The 24,126-nt window shown below is 41.1% G+C and overlaps 1 protein-coding gene across 5 annotated transcripts in view; it reads left to right on the forward strand.

Annotated features, from left to right (window-relative positions):
* Nucleotides 1-16,695: 16,695 nt before the first annotated feature.
* Nucleotides 16,696-24,126, forward strand: part of IDE (insulin degrading enzyme) — a 93,214-nt gene continuing 85,783 nt past the window's right edge. The window contains exon 1 of one of the 5 annotated variants that reach the window (XM_043475994.1): nucleotides 16,696-16,898. In XM_043475994.1, the coding sequence (XP_043331929.1) occupies nucleotides 16,801-16,898 (98 nt within the window). In that variant the 5' untranslated portion in view covers nucleotides 16,696-16,800. The remainder of the gene's footprint in view (nucleotides 16,899-24,126) is intronic. The other 4 variants (XM_043475996.1, XM_043475993.1, XM_043475995.1 and 1 more) reach the window with 4 other exon arrangements.

Consider the following 24,126-nt stretch of genomic DNA (forward strand, 5'->3'; position numbering starts at 1 on the left):
TGGCAGAAAGCAAAGAAGAACTAAAGAGCCTCTTAATGAAAGTGAAAGAGGAGAGTGAAAAAGTTGGCTTAAAACTCAGCATTCAAAAAACTAAAATCATGGCATCGGTCCCATCACTTCATGGCAAATAGATGGGGAAACAGTGGAAACAGTGACAGACTTTATTTGGGGAGGGGGGGCCTCCAAAATTGCTGCAGATGGTGACTGCAGCCATGAAATCAAAAGACGCTTGCTCCTTGGAAGAAAAGCTATGACCAACCTAGACAGCATATTAAAAAGCAGAGACATTACTTTGCCAAACAAGGTCCATTTAGGCAAAGCTATTATTTTTCTAGTAGTCATATATGGATGTGAGAGTTGGACTATAAAGAAAGCTGAGCACCAAAGAATTGATGCTTTTAAACTGTGGTGTTGAAGAAGACTCTCAAGAGTCCCGTGGACAGCAAGGAGACCAAACCAGTCAATCGTAAAGGAAATCAGTCCTGAATATTCACTGGAAGGACTGATGCTGAAGCTAAACTCCAATACTTTGGCCACCTGATGCAAAGAAATGACTCATTGGAAAAGCCCCTGATGCTGGGAAAGATTGAAGGCAGGAGAAGAAGGGAACAACAGAGGATGAGATGATTGGATGGCATCAGTCACTCAATGGATATGAGTTTGAGTAAGCTCTGGGAGATGGTGAAGAACAGGGAAGCCTGGTGTGCTGCAGTCCATGGGGTCACAAAGAGCCGGACACGACTGAGCGACTGGACTGAACTGAACTTTGTGGTACAGTGGTTAAGAATCTGCCTGCCAATGCAGGGGACACAAGTTCAATCCCTGGTCCAGGAAGATTCCACATGCCTCAGAGCAAATAAGTCTGTAGACCACAACTACTGAAGCCCATGTGCCTAGAGCCTATGCTCCACAACATGAGAAACCATCTCAATGAGAAGCCCACACACTAGAGAGGAGCCCTCGCTCCAGGAAACTAGAGAAAGCCTGCACCCTGTACACACCCGTGTGTGCGCATGTGCTTGCTAAGTTGCTCCAGTCATGTCTGACTCTTTGCAATCCTATGGACTATAGCCTGTCCATGGGATTCTCCAGGCAAGAATACTGGAGTGGGTTGCCCTGCCCTCCTCCAGGGGATCTTCCCAACCCAGAGATGGAACCCAAGTCTCATGCCGCCTGTATTGACAGGCAGGTTCGTTACCACTAGCGCCACCTGGGAAGCCCAACAAAGACTCAGTGAAACCCCCAAAATTAATTAATTGATTGATGAAAAATATGGCACCGAGGTACATTTTGGGGCAGCCTACCATGGGCCCCAACACTCTACTGATCTAACCTTGGCCTGCACAAACAGCTCCAGCCATTACCACGTTCCAGAGTTTCTAAGTTCTTTCCTGCAACTATACCTTTGTATTTGTATTTCTATACAGCCAGACCTGTACCACCTCCCTACAGCCGTCTAGTTTGGCTCCTTGGATGCCTTACCCATTCTTATCTTTCAAATCTCAGCTCAACTTTCTCTTTAAAAAGGCCTTTCTTGACTATCCTATCTAAATATATAAACATTTCTCCTATAATTTTCTATCTCAAGACCCTCTTTATTTTCTTCATAACTCTTATTACAATCTATAATTACATTACAATATATTGTCTATCTACTTTTCTAGAATGTAAGTTCTGTGATTGTTTTGTTCAATATTGTTTTCCCAGTATCTTGAACGGAGCCTTACACAAAGTAGTCACTAAATAAATGAGTGTGTGCATGCATGCTAAGCTGCTTCAGTCATGTCCGACTCCATGTGACCCTATGGACTGTAGCCCACCAGTCTCCTCTGTCCAATGGGTACTTGAAGGAAATTGCCTAACTTCTCCCAACTTTGGTTTCCTTATCTGCAAAATGGAGGTAATAATGATTACTATTATTGTAAGAATTTAAATAATAACATATATAGGAGAAGGAAATGGCAACCCACTCCAGTAATCTTGCCTGGAGAATTCCATGAACAGAGGAGCCTGGCAGGCTACAGTCCATGGGGTTGCAAAGAGTCAGGCACGACTGAGCAACTATCACTCACACTCATTCTTAGTAGTGCCCTTCCTAAATACCATGGGGAATACAGTAGTTTCTAGAGAAGCACTTTGAGCACTCAAAGCTTTGTTTTCTAACTGTATTCCTCAGCCACCTGCCTTCCAGTTACTCCTGTGGTTCTAGTGTATATCTTCTGAGAATTAATAGCAATGTTTCGAAGCAAGGTTTCACACTTAACCGTGATTAATATAGTTTATGCCTGCATATGCTCTAGATTTGGAGGATGGTGATACATTTGATAGGAGAGAGTATTTAGATTAGCTATTGTTATATGCATTTTGATACATTTTTAGCTTCTCAATAAAAGGTGATTTCATGCTTCAGTGAATTCTTCACAGATTTTAAAAATAATGTATATGTGTAAATACAAGTATTTTACTAGAAAGTAAATGTCTTTAAGGAATTCCAGGTGTATAACATGGCCCCATAACTTTCTTCGTGCGTAAGGAGGCTAGATAAATGGTGCTTGATGATAATGTACTCCATCTCCTATTGGAAAATTAACATTATTTACCAAGAAGAAACTAGGGGAGTAGGGGGCAGAGATTTGCATTGCTGAAGAGTCAAAAAACCACTGAAGATAATTTCTACATGCAAGAAGGAAACATGTATATTGAAAGCAAAGAGAAGAATGAATGAAGGTGCATGATAAAGCTTTTTTTTTATAAAGCTTTTTTTTTTAATGGTGAAAACTTAATGGTTCATTACTGTTTCTAGAGTTTAACTTCTAATGGGCAAGCTGGGGATTTTAGGTACAGTGATCCAGTTTAGTTTCTCAAAGCCTAGCTGCTATAGCCACAGTATAGAATCTCTTCCTATTAGACTGCTACTCCACTGAAAGGTTGCAGTTACCTAGAATTCTTTTTAAGAACAAACTATGGTTATTTTTAAGTTGTTGCTTTGAGGGAACTGAAGAACCTAATATAGCCCCTGGCCAGTATTGCTCCGAGGTCTCAAGTGTTATTTCTCTGGGAAACTTCGCATAAGGTACAGGAGCTTAAAAGTAGCTTTGTCTTCTTGCCTTAATTCCTAGAAACTATGTACTGGGAATTTCAGGAAATAAACTATGATTTGAGGAATTCAAACACATGGCCTATCTTACTTTCATTTAATTATTTTGAACAACTGAAATCTTGCTAGACGCTGGTTTCTCTGACTGGGTCTTTGTAGCCAACTGCTTCTTATTCAGTCACCTTTTCAGTAATGGGCTGTCAGATAACCAACTCCTTGGTTCTTGAGACAGCATTCTTTTTCTATTAAGATTTCAGTTCTGTCTTTGAATCCTGACTGGATGTCTCTGTTCTTACATTCTCTTGGCTTTTCTTCTTTGATCCACTTGTCAGTGTTATCGCTTGACCTCCTCATGGTTTCCCATTCAAACCAGAGGGAGTTAGGTAGTTGATGACCAACAACTCCTGCCTTGTGGATCACGTTTTATTAAATTCTGCTTTTGCTGAGATACTGAGCATACTTAAATAACAACCCAAACATTTAAGTTTGGATAGGAATGGGTTGGTCTATCAAGTAGGACAGTGTACTTGTCCTTTAGGAGGAAATACTCAAGAGAGTAAAGGAAAAGATGAATGGGAATTTAACTTTACATGGTTTAGGACAACATGACTGACTGAATAAATGAAGCTAAAGTTTCTCCTGGGTCCCAGAATTCAAACCATATTTATAAATGTATAATTCAACTACTGTACGGTTTAAATGGGCTTATTGGGCTAGCCTGGGAAATAATACCATTTTTACCATTTTCTACAGAGAAAGTATTTTCCAATTTATGTATCAGACAACTCAATGAACTTGTAGAAAACAACCAGTTTTTATGTTGGAACTATCTGTGCAGCAGTTTCTTTACAGTTGTACATAAAGTGTTTTTACTGTAAAATTGAGTTAATGTATACAAATAGAACTTTATGCCATAATAAAGTTACTAGTACTTACTAAAACAAAAACAAAAACAAAAAACATATATAAAGTACCTGGCACATGATAAGCCAAAAACAAAAAAAATTTCTTCTCCTTTTCTTTCTCATTGGTAAACATCTAAACAATACTTAGGGAATTCCTTGGTGGTCCAATGGTTGGGACTGTGCATTTTTACTGCTGGGGCCTGGTTAGATACCTGGTCCCGGAACTAAGTTTCCACAAGCTGGCCTGCATGGCCAAAAACAAAAACAGTGTTTACACTAGCAATCGTTTGAGTTGACGCAGGAAATTCAAGAGTCTCCATTTGGTAATAGTTATAGCTGACATTTATCTAGGGTTCTCATGCGTCAGACTATGAAATACTTTGTGTGCACCATCTTATTTAATCTTCAGGACAACTTTTTGAAGCAGAAACTAGTATTTCTCACTATTTTATGAAAAAGAAGCCAAGTTAGCATATTTTCTATAGTCTACATCTAATAAGTAACAGAGAAGGACTTCAGAATTCTTTCTGAGCCCAAATCCCAGATTGTTAACCGCTATCTTCCTCACTAATTTACCTTGGTTTTTCATGTGGTCAGTGGGGTTAGTGTTCTTGCACCCCATTTTCACCATACGCTTATTGAGTTGCTTGTTATGAGCCAGGCATTGTATAAATAGGTTGAATTGTAGTTCCTGCCCTCAAGACCAAACCTAATGGAGATGGCTGGGGTCTTATGGACATTTGTGAGAGTTTTGTTACACTAGGCAGGTTATTTTACACTGTCTCTGTAGAGCTCAACCTACTCAAACTAATCAACGCCTCTCTCTTGAAAATTTGCTCATGTTTAGAAGTTATTTTTAATACTCTAAGAATAGTTAACGTAAATTCTACCAATGCAATATCATTGGCCTTGTGCATGTCCTGGCATTTTCTCTTTCAAGAGCCTGTATATTTCCTGTAAAAATTATTTTTAATTGAATTTTATTTCTCTGAAAGTAAAACATGGACATTATTTTAAAAGTTAAATACGTTCTAAAGGGCTTATAACAGCAACAACAAAAAAGCTATTTTCCTGCCTTATCTCACCCCAGTTGCTCCAGACCTCCATGTCAGAAATAACTACTTTCAACTTAACTACTTTTCTAGCATTTACACATATTTCATTTCTGTAAAGAATTTGTATATACTATGACCTTTTGATTAATCAATTTTCAACTTTATTTATTGACTTCCTCTTAACAAAAGGTAGAATCTTACCATCCCCTCTGCTTTCCCTTTGCCACTCAATATTACAATTTTTCTTAAATCAAAGACCTGTATTTAGGTTATATGCCTATTCATAGCTGAACATTCCAATCTAGTGAGATTATGTTTCCTTTGCTTTTTGCCTATCCTAAAGTTAATCGTTGCCCAATTTTGTTTGATTAGCTTTCCTTGCCTTCTTAATTCTTCCTATATCCTCTCAGGAAAACTTTCCACCAGTTCAGTCACATTAGAAATCTATCAGTTTCAAATTGAGCTGCTTACTGTCTATGCCTGTACCGGCTGCCATCCTAGGGTTTCCCTTGGTTATTTTTGCTGTTGCTGTTGTTTTGGCCATGCTGAGCGGCAGATTGGAGATCATGTTTCTGGATCTGATCTGTGTACACTTTCTTGGTTTACTCTCTTATTTACTCCTGTAACTTCCTGAGAAACAGTACAGAGGAGATAAATTTCTTGAGAACTTGCTTGTCTGAAAGTGTTTTTATTCTACTCTGACTCATGATTTCTAGGTAAATTATACATAGAATTCCAGATTCTCAGTACTTTTATGTCAAGTTTTTTTGTTTTTTTGAGGGGGTGTATTAGCTTCCTACAGCTGCTGTAACAACTCACAGGAAACTTGTTGGTTTTAGAACAGAAACTTGTTCTTTCACAATTCTAGAGGCCAGAAGTCTGAACAGAGTTTCACTGGGTCAAAATCAAGCTGTCAGTAGGGCCAGACTCTTGCTGGAGGCTCTCCGGGGAGAATCTGTTTCTTGTGCCTTCGAGCCTTCTGGCGGCTGCTAGCTTTCTGTTGCTTGTGGTACATCACTCCAGTGTACTTCCATGCTTTCTCCTCTATGTGAACTCTCCTTCTGTCTCTCTCTTATAATGATACATGTGATTACGTTTAGGGACTACCTGGGTAATAGTCCAAGATCCCCTCATCTCAAGTTCCTGAATTTAATCACATCTGCAAAGTCCTTTTTCATTTCATACGGTAACATTCAAAAGAATTAGGATGTGAATCTTTGGGGGTACAGTTATTCAACCCACCACAGGAAGGATATCATAAAAGTCCCTTATTTATTCTGATATTGTTCTGTTAAATGTCTTAGTGCTGATGAGGATTCCGAATTTATATTCTAATGTATTTTTTAAAGAGCTTTGGTTAGCCAATACAAAGATCCCAGATAAGATTAAAGGTAGCTATAGTCTGTTTTCTATCAAAAGTAGATTTCTCTTTCTGTGAGCTGCCATATGGGACTCTCTAGCTGTCAGTGGTTTTATTGTATAACCCATTTATATTCATCACAAACATAATCATCTAATATTTGTGTAATTGTCTGGGTTGTATAACTTGAGTTAGATTTTTGTGAGAAGTCATAAAACATGGCTAGAGTAGGAGATAGTGATTATTCATTAATTACATTCTCACTAATCACTTCAGAAATAACAATGTTGGGCTTTGAAAAGCTCTTTCACTGATTAAAATAATCAATATCTGTTCTATAATCAGTATTTTGTCCACAATCAGTAATTGTTCCACAAATACATTTAAAATCTCAGTGTGGAGCTATTACCTCACATATACTAGGATGGCTATATTTCTTTAGAAATGAATAATAACAAGTGTAAGAATGTGGAGAAATTGGAATCCTCATACACTGCTGGCAGAAATGCAAAATGGTGTGGCCACTTTGCAAAACAGTCTCGCAGTTCCTCAAAAGTTTACACATAGAGTTACTGCATAAATCAGGAATTCCACTTCTAGGTATACACTCAGTAGATTTGAAAACAAATGTCCACATAAAACTGTACACAAATGTTCAATTGCAGTGTTATTCAAAATAGTAAAAAAAAAAAAAAGTGGAAACAACCCACATGTCCATCCATTGATGAATGGATTTTTTTAAAATGTGGTACATCTAAACAATGGAATATTTACTATTCTACAATAAAGAGAAATAAAGTACTGATAGATGTTTCAATACAGATAAACCTTGAAAAGATTATGCTAAGTGAAAGAAGCTGGACACAAAAGACCACATTTTGTATGATTCCATTTATACAAAATGTTCAGAATAAGAAAGTCCATAAAGACAGAAGGTATATTAGTGGTTACCAGGGTCTGAGGGAGGACATAGTGGAGTGATGACTGCTGATTGGGTTTCTTTTGGGGGCGATTAAAATATTCTGGAGTTAGATAGTGGTGATGTTTGCACAACCTTGTTAATATACTTGAAACCACTAAATTATACACCTTTATATGGCAAATGGTATGGTATATAAATTATATCTCAGTAAAAAAATTCTTCAGCATGATTTTTGGTATTTGCAAGAGAAGTACTTCTGCATCTTCTCTGCAGTGATTAATTTTTAAACACAAAATGTGCTTCTGGCAAAAATATGACTCTAGACATAGACTTACATCCTTCACAAAAAAAGAATTTGTTGTGCATCACAGATATAGATTGATTTTTGTTTTGTTTTTTGTCTTTTTGGCTGCACTACACAGCTTGTGGGATTCTAGTTCCCCAACTAGGATTGAACCCAGCCCCCTGGCAGTGAAAGTGTGGAGTCCTAACCACTGGACCACCAGGGAATTCCTTGTAGATTGATTTTTGATCCATGGTTTGTTGAATCCAAAGATGTGAAACCCGTTGATTTGGAGGACCACCTATATCATACCATTTTGTATAAGGAATGTGAACATCTACAGATTTTTATATCCATGAGAGTCCTGGGACCAACGCCTGTGAGAACTGATGGATGATTGTATATACCCAAAAAACATTGAAAACTTACATCTGCCCAGAGACCTGCAAGTGGATGTTTATAGCAGCTTTATTCAAAACTGTCAGAACTTAAAAGCTGACAAGATGTCCTTTTAGTAACTGCTATAGCCAAAGAAATTAATACTGTTCAGTGGTAAAAAGACATGAGCTACCAAGCCATGAGAAGACATGGAGGAAATTTAAATATGTGTTTCTAAAAGAAAGAAACCAATTAGAAAAAGCTTCACACTGAATAATTCCAACTATATGACATTCTGGAAAGGCAAAACTATGGATCCAGTAAAAAGATCAGTGTTGGCCAGGGTTTGGGGGAGGTAGGGATGAATAGGCAGAGCACAGAGGATTTTTAGGGCCGTGAAACTACTTTGTATTATTCTATAATGATGGATACATGTCATTATATTTGTCCAAATCCATAGGATGTCCAACACCAAAAGTGAATTCTAATGTAAACTATGGACTTTGGGTAGTAGTGATGTTTCAACGTGGGTTTATCAATTGTAATAAATGTACTTCTCTTGTGGGGGATGTTGATAATAGGGCAGACCATGTACCTGTACGGGTGGGGTGTATTTGGGATATCTCGGATTCTTTCTCTCAATTTTCTTGTGAACCTAAAACTGCTCTCAAAGAATAGCTTTCAAAACCTTTTAAAAAAAGTATCTTTGGTCATTTCACAGAGCTTTAACTTTCATCGTTAAAATAAAGAAAAGTGTATTAAATAGGCATCCTATTGTCCTAGTGCAGAATTATATTTTATTGAAATATAAATCTGTGTTTTGTTCTCACTGTATTTTCTTCCAAGCAGGGAGCTAGGCCTTTTTGAAGAATAATTTAAGGATGGCACGTGTTTGCTACTATCTTGGACTTTCTATGTGAAACCTGTTGGAAGTTATTAGTAATCTGGAGAACTTAGAGAGTTTTATATAAACCACTCACTCACAAACATCTGATTTTCCATAGTAATTAGTTTATACCTATGATTATTACTATAGTTTTTATGTCCTTAAGTTTTACTCTAATAACTATGATAGTGGATATGATTTTACAACCATGATTTTAAGTGGTATAAGAAATATCACATTGTTTTATTTAAATGACATTAAATGTGAGTTCTGCTTCCACCTGGAAACTTCAACCTTGATTACTCTTGCAAGTTCCTCACACAACTCACACTATGCGATGTGCAAAGGCCCAGGGGTTCACACAGAGAAAAACACGTGGGGAGAGCCCTCCACGTTTTGATTTATGAGTTACTTCTGATATGTCTGTTGTGCAACTTGCCTCTTAAGACTGGGAATTCTGCTGCTTTGGGGCCACCATTAGGACAAGGGCATTTTTGCTCCAGAACTTTGAAGACAGTGTTTTCTAGGTTCTGCTACTGCTGAGAAGTCTAAAAGTCATTCTGACTCCCGAACATTTGTTGGTGGCTTCTTTTCTCTCTCTCTCTCTGGAACCTTAATAATCAGTTCTCTCCCTCCAACGTGCTGAAATTCTGTAATAACCTGACTTGGTATGCATCTATTTTCACCCACCGAACTGAGCATTTGGTGGATCCTTTCAGTTTGGCAACTCATTTCCTTCAGTTCTGGAAAATAATTTTGACATATTCATTGAACATTTCTACTATGTTTTTTTTTTTTCCTGTTCTTTCTTAAATTCCTATATGCGTGTAATAGATTCTCATTACCTAGTGATAACTATTAGTATTTTTTTTATTAGTATTTTTTAATGATGATTTTCCTTCTTTCTTTTTTAATACTTATTTATTTACTTTTGGCTGTGCTGTGCTGGGTCTTCGTTGCTGCAAGGGTTTTTCTCTAGCTGTGGTGAGCCGGTGCTCCTCCCTAGCTGTGGGGCTCGGGCTTCTCATTGCGGTGGCTTCTCTTGTTGCGGAGCACAGGCTCTAGAGCGCGTGGCCGTCAGTAGCTGTGGAGCGTGGCCTTAGTTGCCCCGAGGCATGTGGGATCTTTCTGGACCAGGGATCAAACCTCTGTCTCCTCCATTGGCAGGCAGATTCTTTACCACTGAGCCACCAGGGAAGTCCTACTAATATTTTGATATATTTTTTCCAATATCTATACTTATATTTTTAATAATCAAAATCATAGTTAAATATGTAGTTTCACATCGTGAATTTTTTTTTTTCACATCCTGAATTTTTATTTAACATAACTTATTCTTCCAAGCTCTAAAATTGTCTTCATAAATATTTTTATTTGTATGACCTTTTAAGGCTCTTGAGCAACATCTATGCTATTCTTTAGTGAATAATTTTGGGAGTAATTGACTTTAGCTATCATTTTCTCTTTTTATTCTTTTTTTAATTGTTTTCTTTTTTTTTTTGGCTATCATTTTCAGTGATTGCCAGAATCATGTTAGGTTTTTTTTTTTTTTGGGTAACAGACTAGATCTTACTTGCAGCCCCTACAGTGGAAGTATGGAGTCTTAACCACTGGACCACCAGAAAAGTCCCCATGTTAGGTTTAATTATTGTATATCTATGGGGTATGAATGCCAAAGAGAACAACAACAAAAAAGCCCTGAAATGCTTAAGTATTGAGTATCTCCAAACCCAAATTTTGGTTATTATTTATAGTGCATTCTAATAGTAGCATCTCAATAGCAAAGATTAGTTGGAAGAGAAAGGGAAAGAAGTTTCCAGTACTCTGACTGTCAAATTCCAGAACATTCCAGACTCCCTCTTGTCTTGAACCTTTGTGATTGATGTTTACACTGTCTAGAGTCTTTTCCCTCATCTGTTTCTATAATTGGCTCCCTCTTACCTTTCAAGTCTTAACTTGAATATCACTTCCTCAGAGAATCTTTCCCCAAACTATTCTGTCTAAAGGAGACCCTTAAGCTCTCTAATGAAACCCCATTTCTTTCTTTCTCCACATAGCAAAAGGAAATGTTGAAATTTTACACTTCATGTTTCCCTTTATCAGCTGTACCCCAGGACTTTTCCCCTGGAGATAGAGCATGTCCCAGAGAATTAGGAAATGCAAAGAGAAAAAACAATATTCAGTATGTGTAATTTTCAAGCTAGGCTCTTAAGGGGAGGCCCTGAGAAGAACCCGAAGTAAGGTAGTAACAGAGGGAGAAACAGGTAACTGCCCCTCCACAACTTTCAACTCCTAAGTGGTACCTTGGACGGACAGAAAGTGATGTAGAAGGAAGAAGCTAATGGAGGTCAGGGACTGTTAAAACACACTCACATGCACACGTACAAATCCCAGGAGAAAATCTGGTGAAGAGTTAGCCCAAGAAAAGGGCCACAGAAGCTGGCTCTCCATTGGCAGCTGCCTATGTAGTCCAAACACTGAACCCCATGCTCTGAGCTTTCGTTGAGCATCCACCTAAACTGTCCCATGTGCACACTCAACAGCCCAGGGCATGCATAAACCCTCTTAATATAAATGGTGAGATCTTTGTTATCTTCCTCCACCCAGAGAGGCAGTAGTGATGATGGAGGGAAAGTCCCAAAACTGTGATTTGGATGGCACTGACAGCATGAACTGTGGTGTTGGAGAAGACTCTTGAGAGTCCCTTGGACTTCAGGGAGATCCAACCAGTCCATCCTAAAGGAGATCAGTCCTGGGTGTTCATTGGAAGGACTGACGCTGAAGATGAAACTGCAATACTTTGGCCACCTCATGAGAAGAGTTGACTCATTGGAAAAGACCCTGATGCTGGGAGGGACTGGGGGCAGGAGAAGAAGGGGACAACAGAGGATGAGATGGCTGGAGGGCATCACCGACTCAATGGACATGAGTTTGGGTAAACTCCAGGAGTTGGTGATGGACAGGGAGGCCTGGCATACTGTGATTCATGGGGTCGCAAAGAGTCGGACACAACTGAGCGACTGAACTGAACTGAACTGACAGTATGAAGATCCATCATAGTTACTCTAATATTATTTTAATCACAGTATATAGTTATATAATGTATTAATTTACATGTTTATCTCTCTTACTATAGTATCAACCCCAAAAGAATAGAAACCTGGCTGCTCTTTATCCTCAACATCTAAAGCAAAGCCTGGGCCTATATTTGTTGAATGGATAAATGAAGAGTACTCTTAACTATAGAAAATATGACTTATAGATTTTTACATTAATATTTCGAGTACTGCACATAAAATAACTCAAACTTACCATTAAGGACTAGCAAGAAGGAGTCATTTAGGAAAACTTTTAACAAATTTTTAATTAATAAATCACTGATCTATAAACATTTTAAAAAATTCATATTGCATTTAGGTATTTTATTACCATACTACTGTACTTAAGACTAATATACATTATGAAACTCTTTATGATGGAAAATTTTAAACATATACAAAATCAAAGAGAATAGCATTATTATATCCTTCAGACATCTATTATCTTGTTTCAATAATTATCAGTTCCTGACCAAGATTTCCCCTTTTCCCTCATCTTTCACTGAAGATGGAATTATTCTGAATCAAATCCTAGGCATATATTATTTCAGTATGTATCTCAAAGGACTCTATAAGAAAAAAAAAAAAAGCTGCTGTGACCAGCCACTAACATAGCCCCCAAAGTAAATTATTTAATATCATGAAAAATCTAGTCAGTGTTCTTAATTTTCTTATTATCTCATAAACACTTATTTTTCACAGTGGGTTTGTTCAAATCAGGATTTAAACAAGAACCAAGCATTTCGTTTGGTTAATATGCCTCCTCTTGCTTTTCATTTTTTAAAAAATTTATTTATTTTTGCTTTCCATTTTTGAAGATCTGTTTTTGAAGATTTTATTGAATTATTGAAGTATATAAATCATAAGCTAAATTAATTTTGAAAAACTGAACACACCCATGTAAAACACACCCCACAAGCTCCTAGCATTCTCTCTTTCAGTCATTGCAGACCCCAGAGCAACCACTAACCTGATTTCTAATATTACAAATTAGTATTGTCTGGTTTTCAACAGGGCTTGAAAAAGGATGGACTCATATAGTTTATACTCTTTTTTGTTGTTGTTGTTGTTTATACTCTTTGGGGGCTGATTTCTTTCATCAGGTTTGTGAAATTCATTCACATCATCCAGTATTCCAAAGTGTGACTATTCTGCAGTTTATTTTTACTATGCATTTTACTGTTGATGGCACTTGGATTGTTCCCAGTTGGGGACTATTAATACTTACGCTACTATGAATATTCTAGTACATGCATCTTCGTGGATATATGTTCACATTTCTGATGAGTATACAGCTAAAGGTGGAATTGCTGGGTCATTAACATACACATATGTGTAGCTTTTGTAGATACTAGTGAATGGTTTTCCATGCCTATTAGTCTCATGCCATTAACATATTATCTCAATTACTATAGCTTTTAAAAAATTTTTTTTATTTATTTATTTGGCTGCACTAGGTCTTAATTGTAGCTTGTGGGATCTTCAGTTTTCATTGCAGCATACAGGAGTTTTTAGTTGCAGCATGTGGGATCTATTTCCCTGACTAGGGCTCCAACCAGGGCCCCCTGCATTACGAGTGCAGAGTCTTAGCCACTGGACCACCAGGGAAGTCCCTATCTCAATTACTATAGCTTAATAGTAACTTTTAATATTTGGTAGTGGGAATTTCCTGACAGTCCAGACATTAGGACTCTGTTCTCACTGCTGAGGGCCTGGGTTCAATCCCTGGTCAAAGAACTAAGATTCCACAAGCCTTGTGGTACAGCAAAAAAAAGAAAAAAGAAGAAAAGAAAAAATTTGGTAGTGTAAATGTTCCAGATTCTGTTTCAAGACTGGCTTGGGTCTTCCTGGCCCTTTGCATTTTCATTTAAATTTTATAACAGCTTGTCATAGCTCACCAATTCCAACTCCCTTTTAATTCACAGGCTTCTCGTTCCTCTCTTTATTTTGCAATTTATTTGCAAAGAAGAAATAAATCATTTGTTGTGTAATGTTACAAACATTCTAAACTTTGCCAATTGTATCTTTATGGTGTGATTTAACAGATTTGTCCCCTGTTATTTCCTATAAATTGTAGTTATACCTAGAGGCTTAGTAAGATTCAGCAAACATGTATTTGACAAACACTGTGTAAGCATTGTGCTTGCTGCCAGGTGAGATACAAAAATGACTAAGAAATCATTCCCAATCTATTGCTTCTTATACATACGGAAGATTAAGATTCAAGTAAGTGCCTCTAGAGAGTGGTTATTTCCAGTAGGGTATGTGAAGAATGGAACTGAAGGAAAGTTTTGTAAAGGCAATGCCTTTTCAACAGCGGTTGAAAGAGCACTGACAAGTTCATGTTGTTGTAAGCATCAGCTGGGGGTTTCTCAGGTGACTCAGTGGTAAAGAATCTGCCTGCCAATGCAGGAGATGGGAGTTCGATCCTTGGGTTGGGAAAATCCCCTGGAGAAGGAAATGGCAACAACTCACTCCAGCATTCTTGCCTGGGAAACCCCATGGACAGAGGAGCCTGCTGGGCTACAGTCCATGCGGCTGCAAAACAGTCGGACACAACTGAACAACTAAACAACAACCTAGCATCAATTACCTGTGACGGTTGTGTGATTTGGAGTTGGTGAACAGGCAGGGGTAGAGGCTAGAACGATGGGGGTGAATAATGGCCCCCCAAAAGACATGGCTGTGTCCTAAACCCAGTAGCCTGTAAATGTTAACATTATTTGGAAAAAAGTGTCTTTGCAGATGTAGTTAAGGATGAGACAGGATCATCCTGGATTACCTTGCTGTGCCCTAAATACAATGACAAATGTCCTATTAAGAGACAAAAGAAGAAAAGACACACACAGGAGAAGGCAATGTAAGGATGCCTATTGGAGTAACAAGGCCTGAAGCCAAGGAGGTTGAAAGAGGCAAAGAACAGACTTTTCCCTAAGACTGTCTGTAGGGAGTGCCGCCCTGCCAACATCTTAATTTTGGCCTTCTGGCCTCCAGACTGTGAGAGAATAAATTTCTGTTGTTTTAAGCCACTAAATTTGTGGTAATTTACTATGGTGGCCACCAGAAACTAAACCAGATGGGCTGGAAGGAGACTGCAGCATTGTGACATTGTACCTTACAGCACTAGGAGGGCTTCCTCCTTTCTGCTACCTCAGTTATCATCCCTCCCGGGTTTACCTTTAGCTGAAACTAAATGGTCAAAAAAGATCCCCAAGAACCTCACTGATGAATTATCCACTTAAGGGATCCTTCCTCCGACTCCCCTTAGAAGCAATAATAGGATTCAGGACACTGTTTTTGGCTGCAGTCTCGGGTCTGCCACATCAGGAACCTAAAAGCACTTAAGTTAGGGAAGTGTCTCTGTGTGTGTTTTCAGTCTCTCAGACGCTTCCAACTCTTTGTGATCCCAAGGATTATACCCCACTAGGCTCCTCTGTCCATGGAATTTTTCCAGGCAAGAATTCTGGAGCAGGCAGTCCTTACCTCCTCCAGGGGATCTTCCCCACCCAGGAGAAGATCTTCCCTACCTCTCCTACATCTCCTGCACTGGCAGGATTCTCTTTTTTTTGGGGGGGGGGGGTGCTGGGTCTTCACAGCTGAGCCAGCTTTTCTCTGGGTGCAGGTGGGGGGTGCGGGCGGGGGCGGGGGGCGGTGGTGCTACTCTCTAGTTGCAGTCTGCGGTCTTATTGCAGTGGCTTCTCTTGTTGCAGAGCAAGGGGTCTAGGGCACCGTGGGCTCAAGAGTTGCCACCACACGGCTCTAGAGCACAGACTCAATAGTTGTGGCACTAGGGATTAGTTGCGCCCCAACATTCGTGATCTTCTCCCATCAGGGATAGAACCCATTTCTCCTGCATTGGCAGGCGCTTCTTTGTCACTGGGTCACCTGGGAAACCCCAAGTTAGGGAATTGCTAACCCTGATTGCGCTTTTCTAAAAAAAAAAAAAAAAAAAAAAACCTGTAAAATAACGTAAAGGAAAGTTAAATTCATAACAACAATTACATTGTTCTTGGATACAAAACATCATAAAGTCATCGAGAAAAAAGTCTTACAAATAGTGCCTGAAGTACACTGAATACTAGTGGTACTACCCATACTTTATTATTTTTTTTAATGTAGTAATAGTACAGAATGGTAGTTTTTATTCTGGATTTGTAAATCCAGGAAGGCCTTGTTTTGCGGTGGCCGGTCCCATGTCCACCTAGGTCTTTGAAGGGTTGCTAGTTTCCCAGGGTGGAAACTCCCCTCAGGTCGCGGCCTCTCTCTGGGGGACTCTCGCGTTTAACTTCTCCCCAGTCCCCTACCCCACAGTCCACGTCCCCATCGCGCTCTAGAGGGAGCCCGCGGGCCGCGCGCCAGTCGCCGATTCGTTTCGTGGGAGGTCGCCTCGCCGGCGGACCTTGTTCCAACACCTGCACCGCCGGGACCGACAGCCAATGGGGGCGCCTCCGCAAACATGGCCCCTTGTGCCCTCACAGTATTCGTGAGTCCCCTGCCCCTGGCTAACACAGACCAGATACACATAGCCGCCCTCACGCGTGAACCCGGCGTGACCCAGCAGGGTCCCTCTTCGCCCGGGGAAGCCTGGTGGCCCGGCTCCCGCAGCCCCCCGGCTACATTCCGTCCCTCCCGCCAGCCGGTGTCTCGGCCGCCCGCCGTCCACGCCTTGTCGGGCTCCAGGGAAAACCCGGAGAGGCGGCCGCTCGGAGGCTCCCGGGAGGCGGCGCGGCGCAACAGACTGAGCATGCGCAGTGAGCGAGGCCGGCTCGGCGCAAGAAGGAAGCGTTCGCGGTGATCCCGGCGGCTCCGCTGGGGTATGCGGTACCGGCTAGCGTGGCTGCTTCACCCCGCGCTGCCCAGCACCTTCCGCTTGGTCCTCGGCGCCCGCCTGCCGCCCTCGGAGCGCCTCTGTGGGTAAGCCGAGCGGAGCGCCCGGGCCCTCGGGGCCCGCGGGTCACGGTGGTTTGGAGCTCGGGTTGCAAAGTGGTGATTCAGCACTTAAAGCCGCCGCCGCTGCCTCCCCTCACGCCGCCGATCCCAGCGGCCTGGGGCCCGGGCGGCCGCGCTGAGGCCGCCCGGGGGCCGGAAGGGCTGCTCGCGGGGCGGCAGCGAGGAGCCTTGCCCGGGAGAGAAGGGCGTCCCTCAGGCGGTGGGGACGGACGGAGGCTGTGACCCGGGTCACCCGGCGTGTGTCACAAGTGCGGGGGGCGCGGGGCACGGGCGCGGACAGTCACCTCGGCCCGCTCCCGGCAGCCGCTCCGGGCCGGGCCACTCTCGGGGGAAGTCTGCGTGTGAGGGGCCAGGAACCCGAGGCGGACAGTCCGGGGACACCGCTTCTCACCTTCCTCTCAGCCCCGCTCTTTCCTGTGCGGACTGAGTTTCCATTCCCGTTTGGAAATGCCAGCCCTGGGAAGTGTAAAAGTTTGCCTGCCTCCGCCTTAGCGAGCAGCCGAGTGTTGGCTTTCCTGTGGGGGGACTGTGGGAGCCGAGAGACACCCTGGAAGCCTTTACAGTGGCTCCCCCGCTTTACACCTGAGACCACCGAGGCCCAGAGAGATTGTGTGATTTCCCCACAGATGCAGAGCTTGTGGCAAAAACCAGGATTGGGACGCAGGTTTCCGCCATCCGGTGGCGTGCTCTCTCCACATGACTGTTCTGTGTACACTAGAAATTTTCAGCGTTGTAGCGAACGCTGAATAATAGCCTTTACTGTGAATAAAGGGGAATTGGCAAAGATGGGCAGTATTGTCTTGCCCTACTTAGATACACTATTTGAACTCCTCCTCTGGTTTGAAAAATACCCTGAATCTACCAAGTGCAGGGCACAGTGATGATCCTCTGTGTAATGAACGTGGCCTGCCTTCAAAGTGGTTGGAATGGATTGAGATGCCACGAGAGTATAGCTAGTAAAAAGGGGTGTACTTGAGAGGGTCGGAAGACTGGGCAGTGTGTTTGAGGATCACGGTTGTGGGGCAAAGATGGGGTGGTCTGGGCTGGCCTTTGAAGGAAAGGTGCGTGGGGATGGGTAATCTTTCCTGGGTGTGCATGTTTGTCTGTGTTGGGAGCACAATGAGCAGATTAGTCAGAGCCTTAAAGAATTTCCTTTGGGGAATCAGGAGGAAACAAGTACTGTGCTATAAAAGTAGGATGATGTTAGCCTGGCCTTTGGATTTGAGTTGGGCTCTTTCTAGTGAATAAAAGGTAGGGAGCCATTAAGAGTTTTTGAGGTGGGAAGGGATCTTGATGAAGACTGCTAGTTTAGGATTTAATTTGGTGGCTGTGAGCAGGATTTTAAGGGAGTTGGAACTGGTTAGGACTTAGTCTTTCCTGCCTGAACTAGGAGAGTAGTAATGGTTCTAAAGGAGGCCAAATGCAAATGAAGAATCAGTGGAACTTTTCCCTCTTCTGTTTCCCACTACACCACAGATTCCACTACAACATACAGAAAGATCCTGAGTTGAGAGAGGGAAGTGGGGGTGCTGAACATAGGCAGGGTACCTCCCTGGGCCTCCTACATGTAAGAACACTTCTTTTGTTTTTTTTTTTAAGAACACTTCTTAAAATTATTGCTAATAGGTTGTACAGAATTTGTGATTTTTAAAGAAAGCATCAATTTTAAGTTTACACAACTACAAAGTTTGTAAGTTCTACTTATAATTCGATTTTCTTTTTTTTCTCCTCCTGTTCCTCACTTTCACTGATGAAGCCCAGGGCATGAACTTCAAAGTAAAGTGGTTCTCAGAGAGGGAAATTGGAGATTCAAAGCACAGTAATTGAGATCATCCATCTAGAAAGTTCTTCACTAAAAATTACTGGCTGAGGCTAGTAAGGAAAATGCAGGTCGAATCAAAGGGGTCATGGTGTAGTTTTAGGAAGGAGCATACTAACATCTGAAGTTACCATATATTTAAATCTTAAGGAAGGTAACCAGCCCTACTTTGCATAATAGGAATGTGTTAAAAGATATGGTTATGTAGCTGTTTACTGGAAGAACTGGGATTTAACCCATGTCTGTATGGTGCCAGAGCATGAGCTCTGAACTGTTATTTTATTCTGCCTCTGAACTGTGGTATTCAAGAAGACTCTTGAGAGTCCCTTGGACAGCAAGCAGATCAAACCAGTCAATCCTAAAGGAAATCAACCCTGAATATTCATTGGAAGGATTGATGCTGAAGCTCCAATACTTTGGCCACCTGATGCAAAGAACTGACTCATTGGAAAAGACCCTGATGCTGGGAAAGATTGAAGGCAGGAGGAGAAGGGGGCAACGGAGGATGAGATGGTTGGATGGCAGCATTGACTCAATGGACGTGACTTTGACTGAACTCCAGGAGATAGTGAAGGACAGGGAAGCCTGGTGTGCTGCAGTCCTTGGGGTCTCAAAGAGTCGGACACTACTTAGCGACTGAACAACAACTGCCAATGTTTGGCCATTTCTTTCCTGTTCTAACCTTTTGAGAAAGAGGTGGTCTTAAGGCATTTGTATAAGATTAATTCATTTAGAAAGCAGCCTTATTTTTCCCTTTGTAGCCATATTGGATAAGTTGGGGCTCTGCCAAATTATCTGACCCTGGGGGAACCTGCAAGTCATAGCCTAGTCACCGGCAACCACTTGAAACACCTGAGCATCAATCATCTCACTTTACCGGTAGCTCTATTTGCATTTCTTTGTTCTACAGGCTTAGGAAACAGTGGTGTGCCAGGTGGGACTACCTGTTGAGATTCAGACTTTTAAACCACTTTCAACCAAAACAATGACTTTTTAACAGTTTAAAAGGACAGGATGCCCTTGAATATCTTTAGCCACACACTTTAAAAGTTGCGTTCTACTGTCTGCCTTAAAGGTTAGAGTTGGGCATGGTCTCATTAGGTAGTAATGTGGGGAGCAGAAACTCATTATATGTTTCCTTGAGAATTGGTATCCTTTCCATTTTTTGTTTGGTATTTTAGCTCTCCTAAAGCAGGTACCACAGGCTCAGCCTACCTTTCAGCCAGGATGATAAGGCTGAAGCACGCTCCTTCCATAGCATTAGCTCCTTTAAGGTATGTTGGGTTCTGGAGGCTTGGGCAGGGTATTCCTAATTCGGTTGTTTTTGTCCTTACTCTTTTCTGTCTGTTCAGTCAGCCTTACTTAAATATCAATATTCTGTAGTGATTATTCACTGTGCTCAATGCTGTGGGGATGCAGGGACAGTTGATAAATTCTGTTCTCAAGGAGCATTCAGTCAAATTGGTTTGAGTAGTTTCACTCCTTCATCTCTGACATTTTACTGAACATCTCTACTTTTGTGTTCTGTTCCTTCTTTCAGTTTATTTTGAAAAACAACTCAGTATTATTATAATAGTATTCTTTTAAAATGGTACTTGTAAAATTCTTGTAGAGTTAAAAGCTATAATAGCTTTTGTTCCTCCCAAAGAACTATGTGTTAAATATTTTCTCTTTGCCTGTTAAGAATATGTTACTTAAAAAGAAGTGTGACTCACGAGCTGTTCCCTGAGGGGAAGCTATCACACTGCCTGACTTTTATCCCATGAATGAATCAGTGGTATTCCTTCAAAACTGGTTTTCTCTGTTGATTTTCCTAGTTTTGCATATGTTGGTGTTATCATTTCCTTAGTTTAGCTTGAAAATTGGAGTAATCTTTGAATCTCTTTCCCCTTCACTGCCTATTCCCAAGATCAGACTCTCGAATCTTTCATCCTGAAGTTTCTTGGAGTAGATTTTATCATCCATCAGAATCGTAGTTCAGGCCATACTAAATCTTCAGTGACATCTCACAGCTACAAGTTTTATAACTGATTTTTTCCCAGCCTCCTGTCTCTCTATTAGTTGATCCTTATCATCATATTAGTCCTACTAATATACCACTTTTCCCATGCTATTGACTTGTTTAGACACCACCAGTGGTTCTGCCCTATTTCAAGATGAAGTCCAAACTTCTTTTTTTGTTTTAAATCCAAACTTCCTGACCCAGCATTTAGGCATCTCATAAGCTGGCTTTAGCCCAACTTTTCTACCCAGCTTCACTCGTCTCCAGTCAGACTCACTAATTTACTGATTCTTGCACATGACCTGTTCATTCTCATTCTGGAATGCCCTTCCCTCTTTTTTTTTCCCCTCTTTTCTTTATATGACTAAATCTCTCCTCCTTTTTAGACACTATAGAGGTCACACAGTTATCTTTCCTTTTTCAGAACTTAATGATTTTAGGATGTTTTGAAATATTCATTTGACATTTAACCATATACTGCCTCATTTATATACTCTTTTAATTATTTAATATTATACATGTCTGAGTATATAGGATGAAAAAGAACAACAAAATGAATACCTGTGTACTCACCATCCAGTTAAGGAAATTTCAGTAACTTTGAACCCCTCTGTGCTCACCTCCCATGGAGAGATGATGTTATTCTATATTTGGATAATCATTCCTTGATTTTTCTTTATTGTTTTATTAATTTTAATATATTCCTAAACAGTGCATTGTTTAGTGTTGTCTGCTTTTGACCTTTATGGAAAATTTTCTTCTCTGAATTACTTCTTTTCATTTAACATTGTTTCTGAGATTCATTCACATAGATTTATGTGTTCAGTGTTGAAAGACAATCTTCTGTGAATATGTCACTAATTATTTTTCTATTCTGTTGTTGATGGAGATTTGAGTTGTTTCTTTTTTTTAAATTTCCTATCACAAATAATCCATGTGGTAGGCTTAACCCAGTACCCAATCCTCTCTACCTACATTCACTAGGATGCTCATCCAGTCACATGTACATGCTTTGTCCCATTTGTAGCCGCTAACCACATGTGCTTATTTAAATGTAAATTAACTAAAATGAACAATTCTGTTCCTTAATCACCCTATCCACACTTCAAGTCATAAGTGTCTTGTGGCTGCCATATGGGGCAGTGCAGATACGGAACATACCCATCATCACAGAAATTTTATGAAACTGACCTGATGTGTATTCGGGCAATTGTCAAATATATATCTCTAGCCAGAACTTCTCCCCTGAATTTCAGATTGAGGTAATAAATTTCCTGCTTGACATTTTCCTTTGGATGTCTGATATACATCCTAAACTGATCATACCCCAAACCTCTCTCCAGATCTTCTACCTCATCACCTGCTTCTGCCACAGTCTTCTCCCTTATCTCAGTTAAAGACATCTCTGCTCTTCCACTTGTTTAGGACCAGCAACTTGGAATCATCCTTAACTACTTTTTTGTTCTATGTCCCTCATCCAGTCAGTCTGTATATCCATATTCAGACTCTTCTCACTGCCTGCACCCTTTTACCCGGATTACTATAATAGCCTCTTAACCAGTTTCCTTGCTTCTGCACTTGCCATTCTACATATAGCCTGCTCTTGTCACCACTGGCAGCATGGTCTTTCTGCCAAGTCATATATCTTTGCTAGGGAATATAGAAAAGTGTGTAGTTGATCCCCATTTTGTTCAGATTTAAAGTCCTTTTAATGGTCAAGAAGGGCCTGTGGGGTCTGGCCTTTCGATACCTCTCTGATCTTGTTTGCAAAATGCTCTCACCTCATCCAGTCACACCGGCTTCCTTGCTTCACTCCATCTTGCTCAGATTATTTGCACTGTCGTCCTGCCCAGAATGCTTGTGTACCAGTGAGGTGACAGTGGGCTTCACAGAGGAAATGGTATTTGAGCAAATGTTTTTGAAGGAAATATAAAATTTGGATGAACAGAGAGGGGAAAGAGAGAGAATATTTTAGACAGAAGGAATGGTATTAGCAGAGGCTCAGAAGTATATTGTCCAATTCACAATATAATCAAGGGACGATGAGATTTTATCCTAAAGGAAATAGAGAGCTTCAGATCCTTTTGAGTAGTAGAGTGACATATGTAAGCTGTGTTTTTGGATGATTAATCTGGCTGTGTTGGGAAGCACAGTTGAAATGCAGGCAGAGATCGACAAAGGGTAAAGAAGTAGTGCAAATAACAAGGAAAGGAGAGTGTCTGCAGAAGATATGTGTGAAAGAAGATGCAACAACTTTGATTGGGTATGGGAGGGGATGGAGGAATCAAAGAGGCCTAACAACTTGGGCCTGAGTAACTTTGAAATTAGCTAGGAGGGATCACCATGCATGCTAAGTCACTTCAGTTGTGTCCAACTCTCTGCGACTCCAACTGTAGCCCGCCAGGCTCCCCTGTCCATGGAATTCTCCAGGCAAGAATAATGGAGTGGATTGCTACACCCTCTTCCAAGGCTTCTTCCTGTCCCAGGGATCGAACCTGCATCTGTTACATCTCCTGCGCTGGCAGCAGGTTCTTTACCACTAGCACCATCTGAGTGGGGCTTCCCAGGTGGCTCAGCGGTAAAGACTCTGCCTGCCAACTAGAAGATGCAGGTTCGATCGTTGTGTCAGGAAGATCCCCTGGAAAAGGAAATGGCAACCCACTCCAGTATTCTTGCCTAGAGAATCCCATGGACAGAGGAACCTGGCAGGCTACAGTCCATGGGGTCGCAGAGTCGGACATGACTTAGCAACTAACTAAAGAACCACCACCACCAGTGTAGGAAAAGCTCTTCTGGAATGATTCAGCTGTAGGCAGTGGGAAAAGTCCAGCCAGATGAGATGTCAGCGCTGCCGGGTGGGTGACTGGTGTTCTAAAGAGGACAGGTTTGTCACGTGCAGCAGCAGAGCATGATAGTGCAGGCAGGTTGACACTTCAAGAGCTGGCTGTGTGGGGAAGTTGAATGACTTGAGGCCCCTCAGGGCTACGGACCAGACTGAGCAGTTCTAAAACCCGGCAAATGATGATCCAGTTTGTAGATCGATAGCTCAGGGAAGAGTTCAATTGAAAAATCATGATGTAGGACTTCTCTGATGATCTAGTGGTTACAACTCTGCACTCCCAGTGCAGAGGGCACAGGTTTGATACCTGGTTGGGGAACTAAGATCCTGCATGCCACACAGGGTGGCCCCTTCCAAAAAAAATAAAATAAAGATTAAAAAAAAATCATAATGATCCTTTGCCCAGCATTACAAGCTACTTTATTTTAGGATGTATAGAGTTACATCTGGGGCCAGGAGCTCGGAAGGAGCAAGAGCCCCTGTAATGGTGTTCCTGGCACATAGTATTGTGTCTTGCTCATAGTAGGAATTC

Source organism: Cervus canadensis, chromosome 8 (assembly GCF_019320065.1).
Source record: "Cervus canadensis isolate Bull #8, Minnesota chromosome 8, ASM1932006v1, whole genome shotgun sequence".
In the NCBI taxonomy this organism is placed as follows: domain Eukaryota; kingdom Metazoa; phylum Chordata; class Mammalia; order Artiodactyla; family Cervidae; genus Cervus; species Cervus canadensis.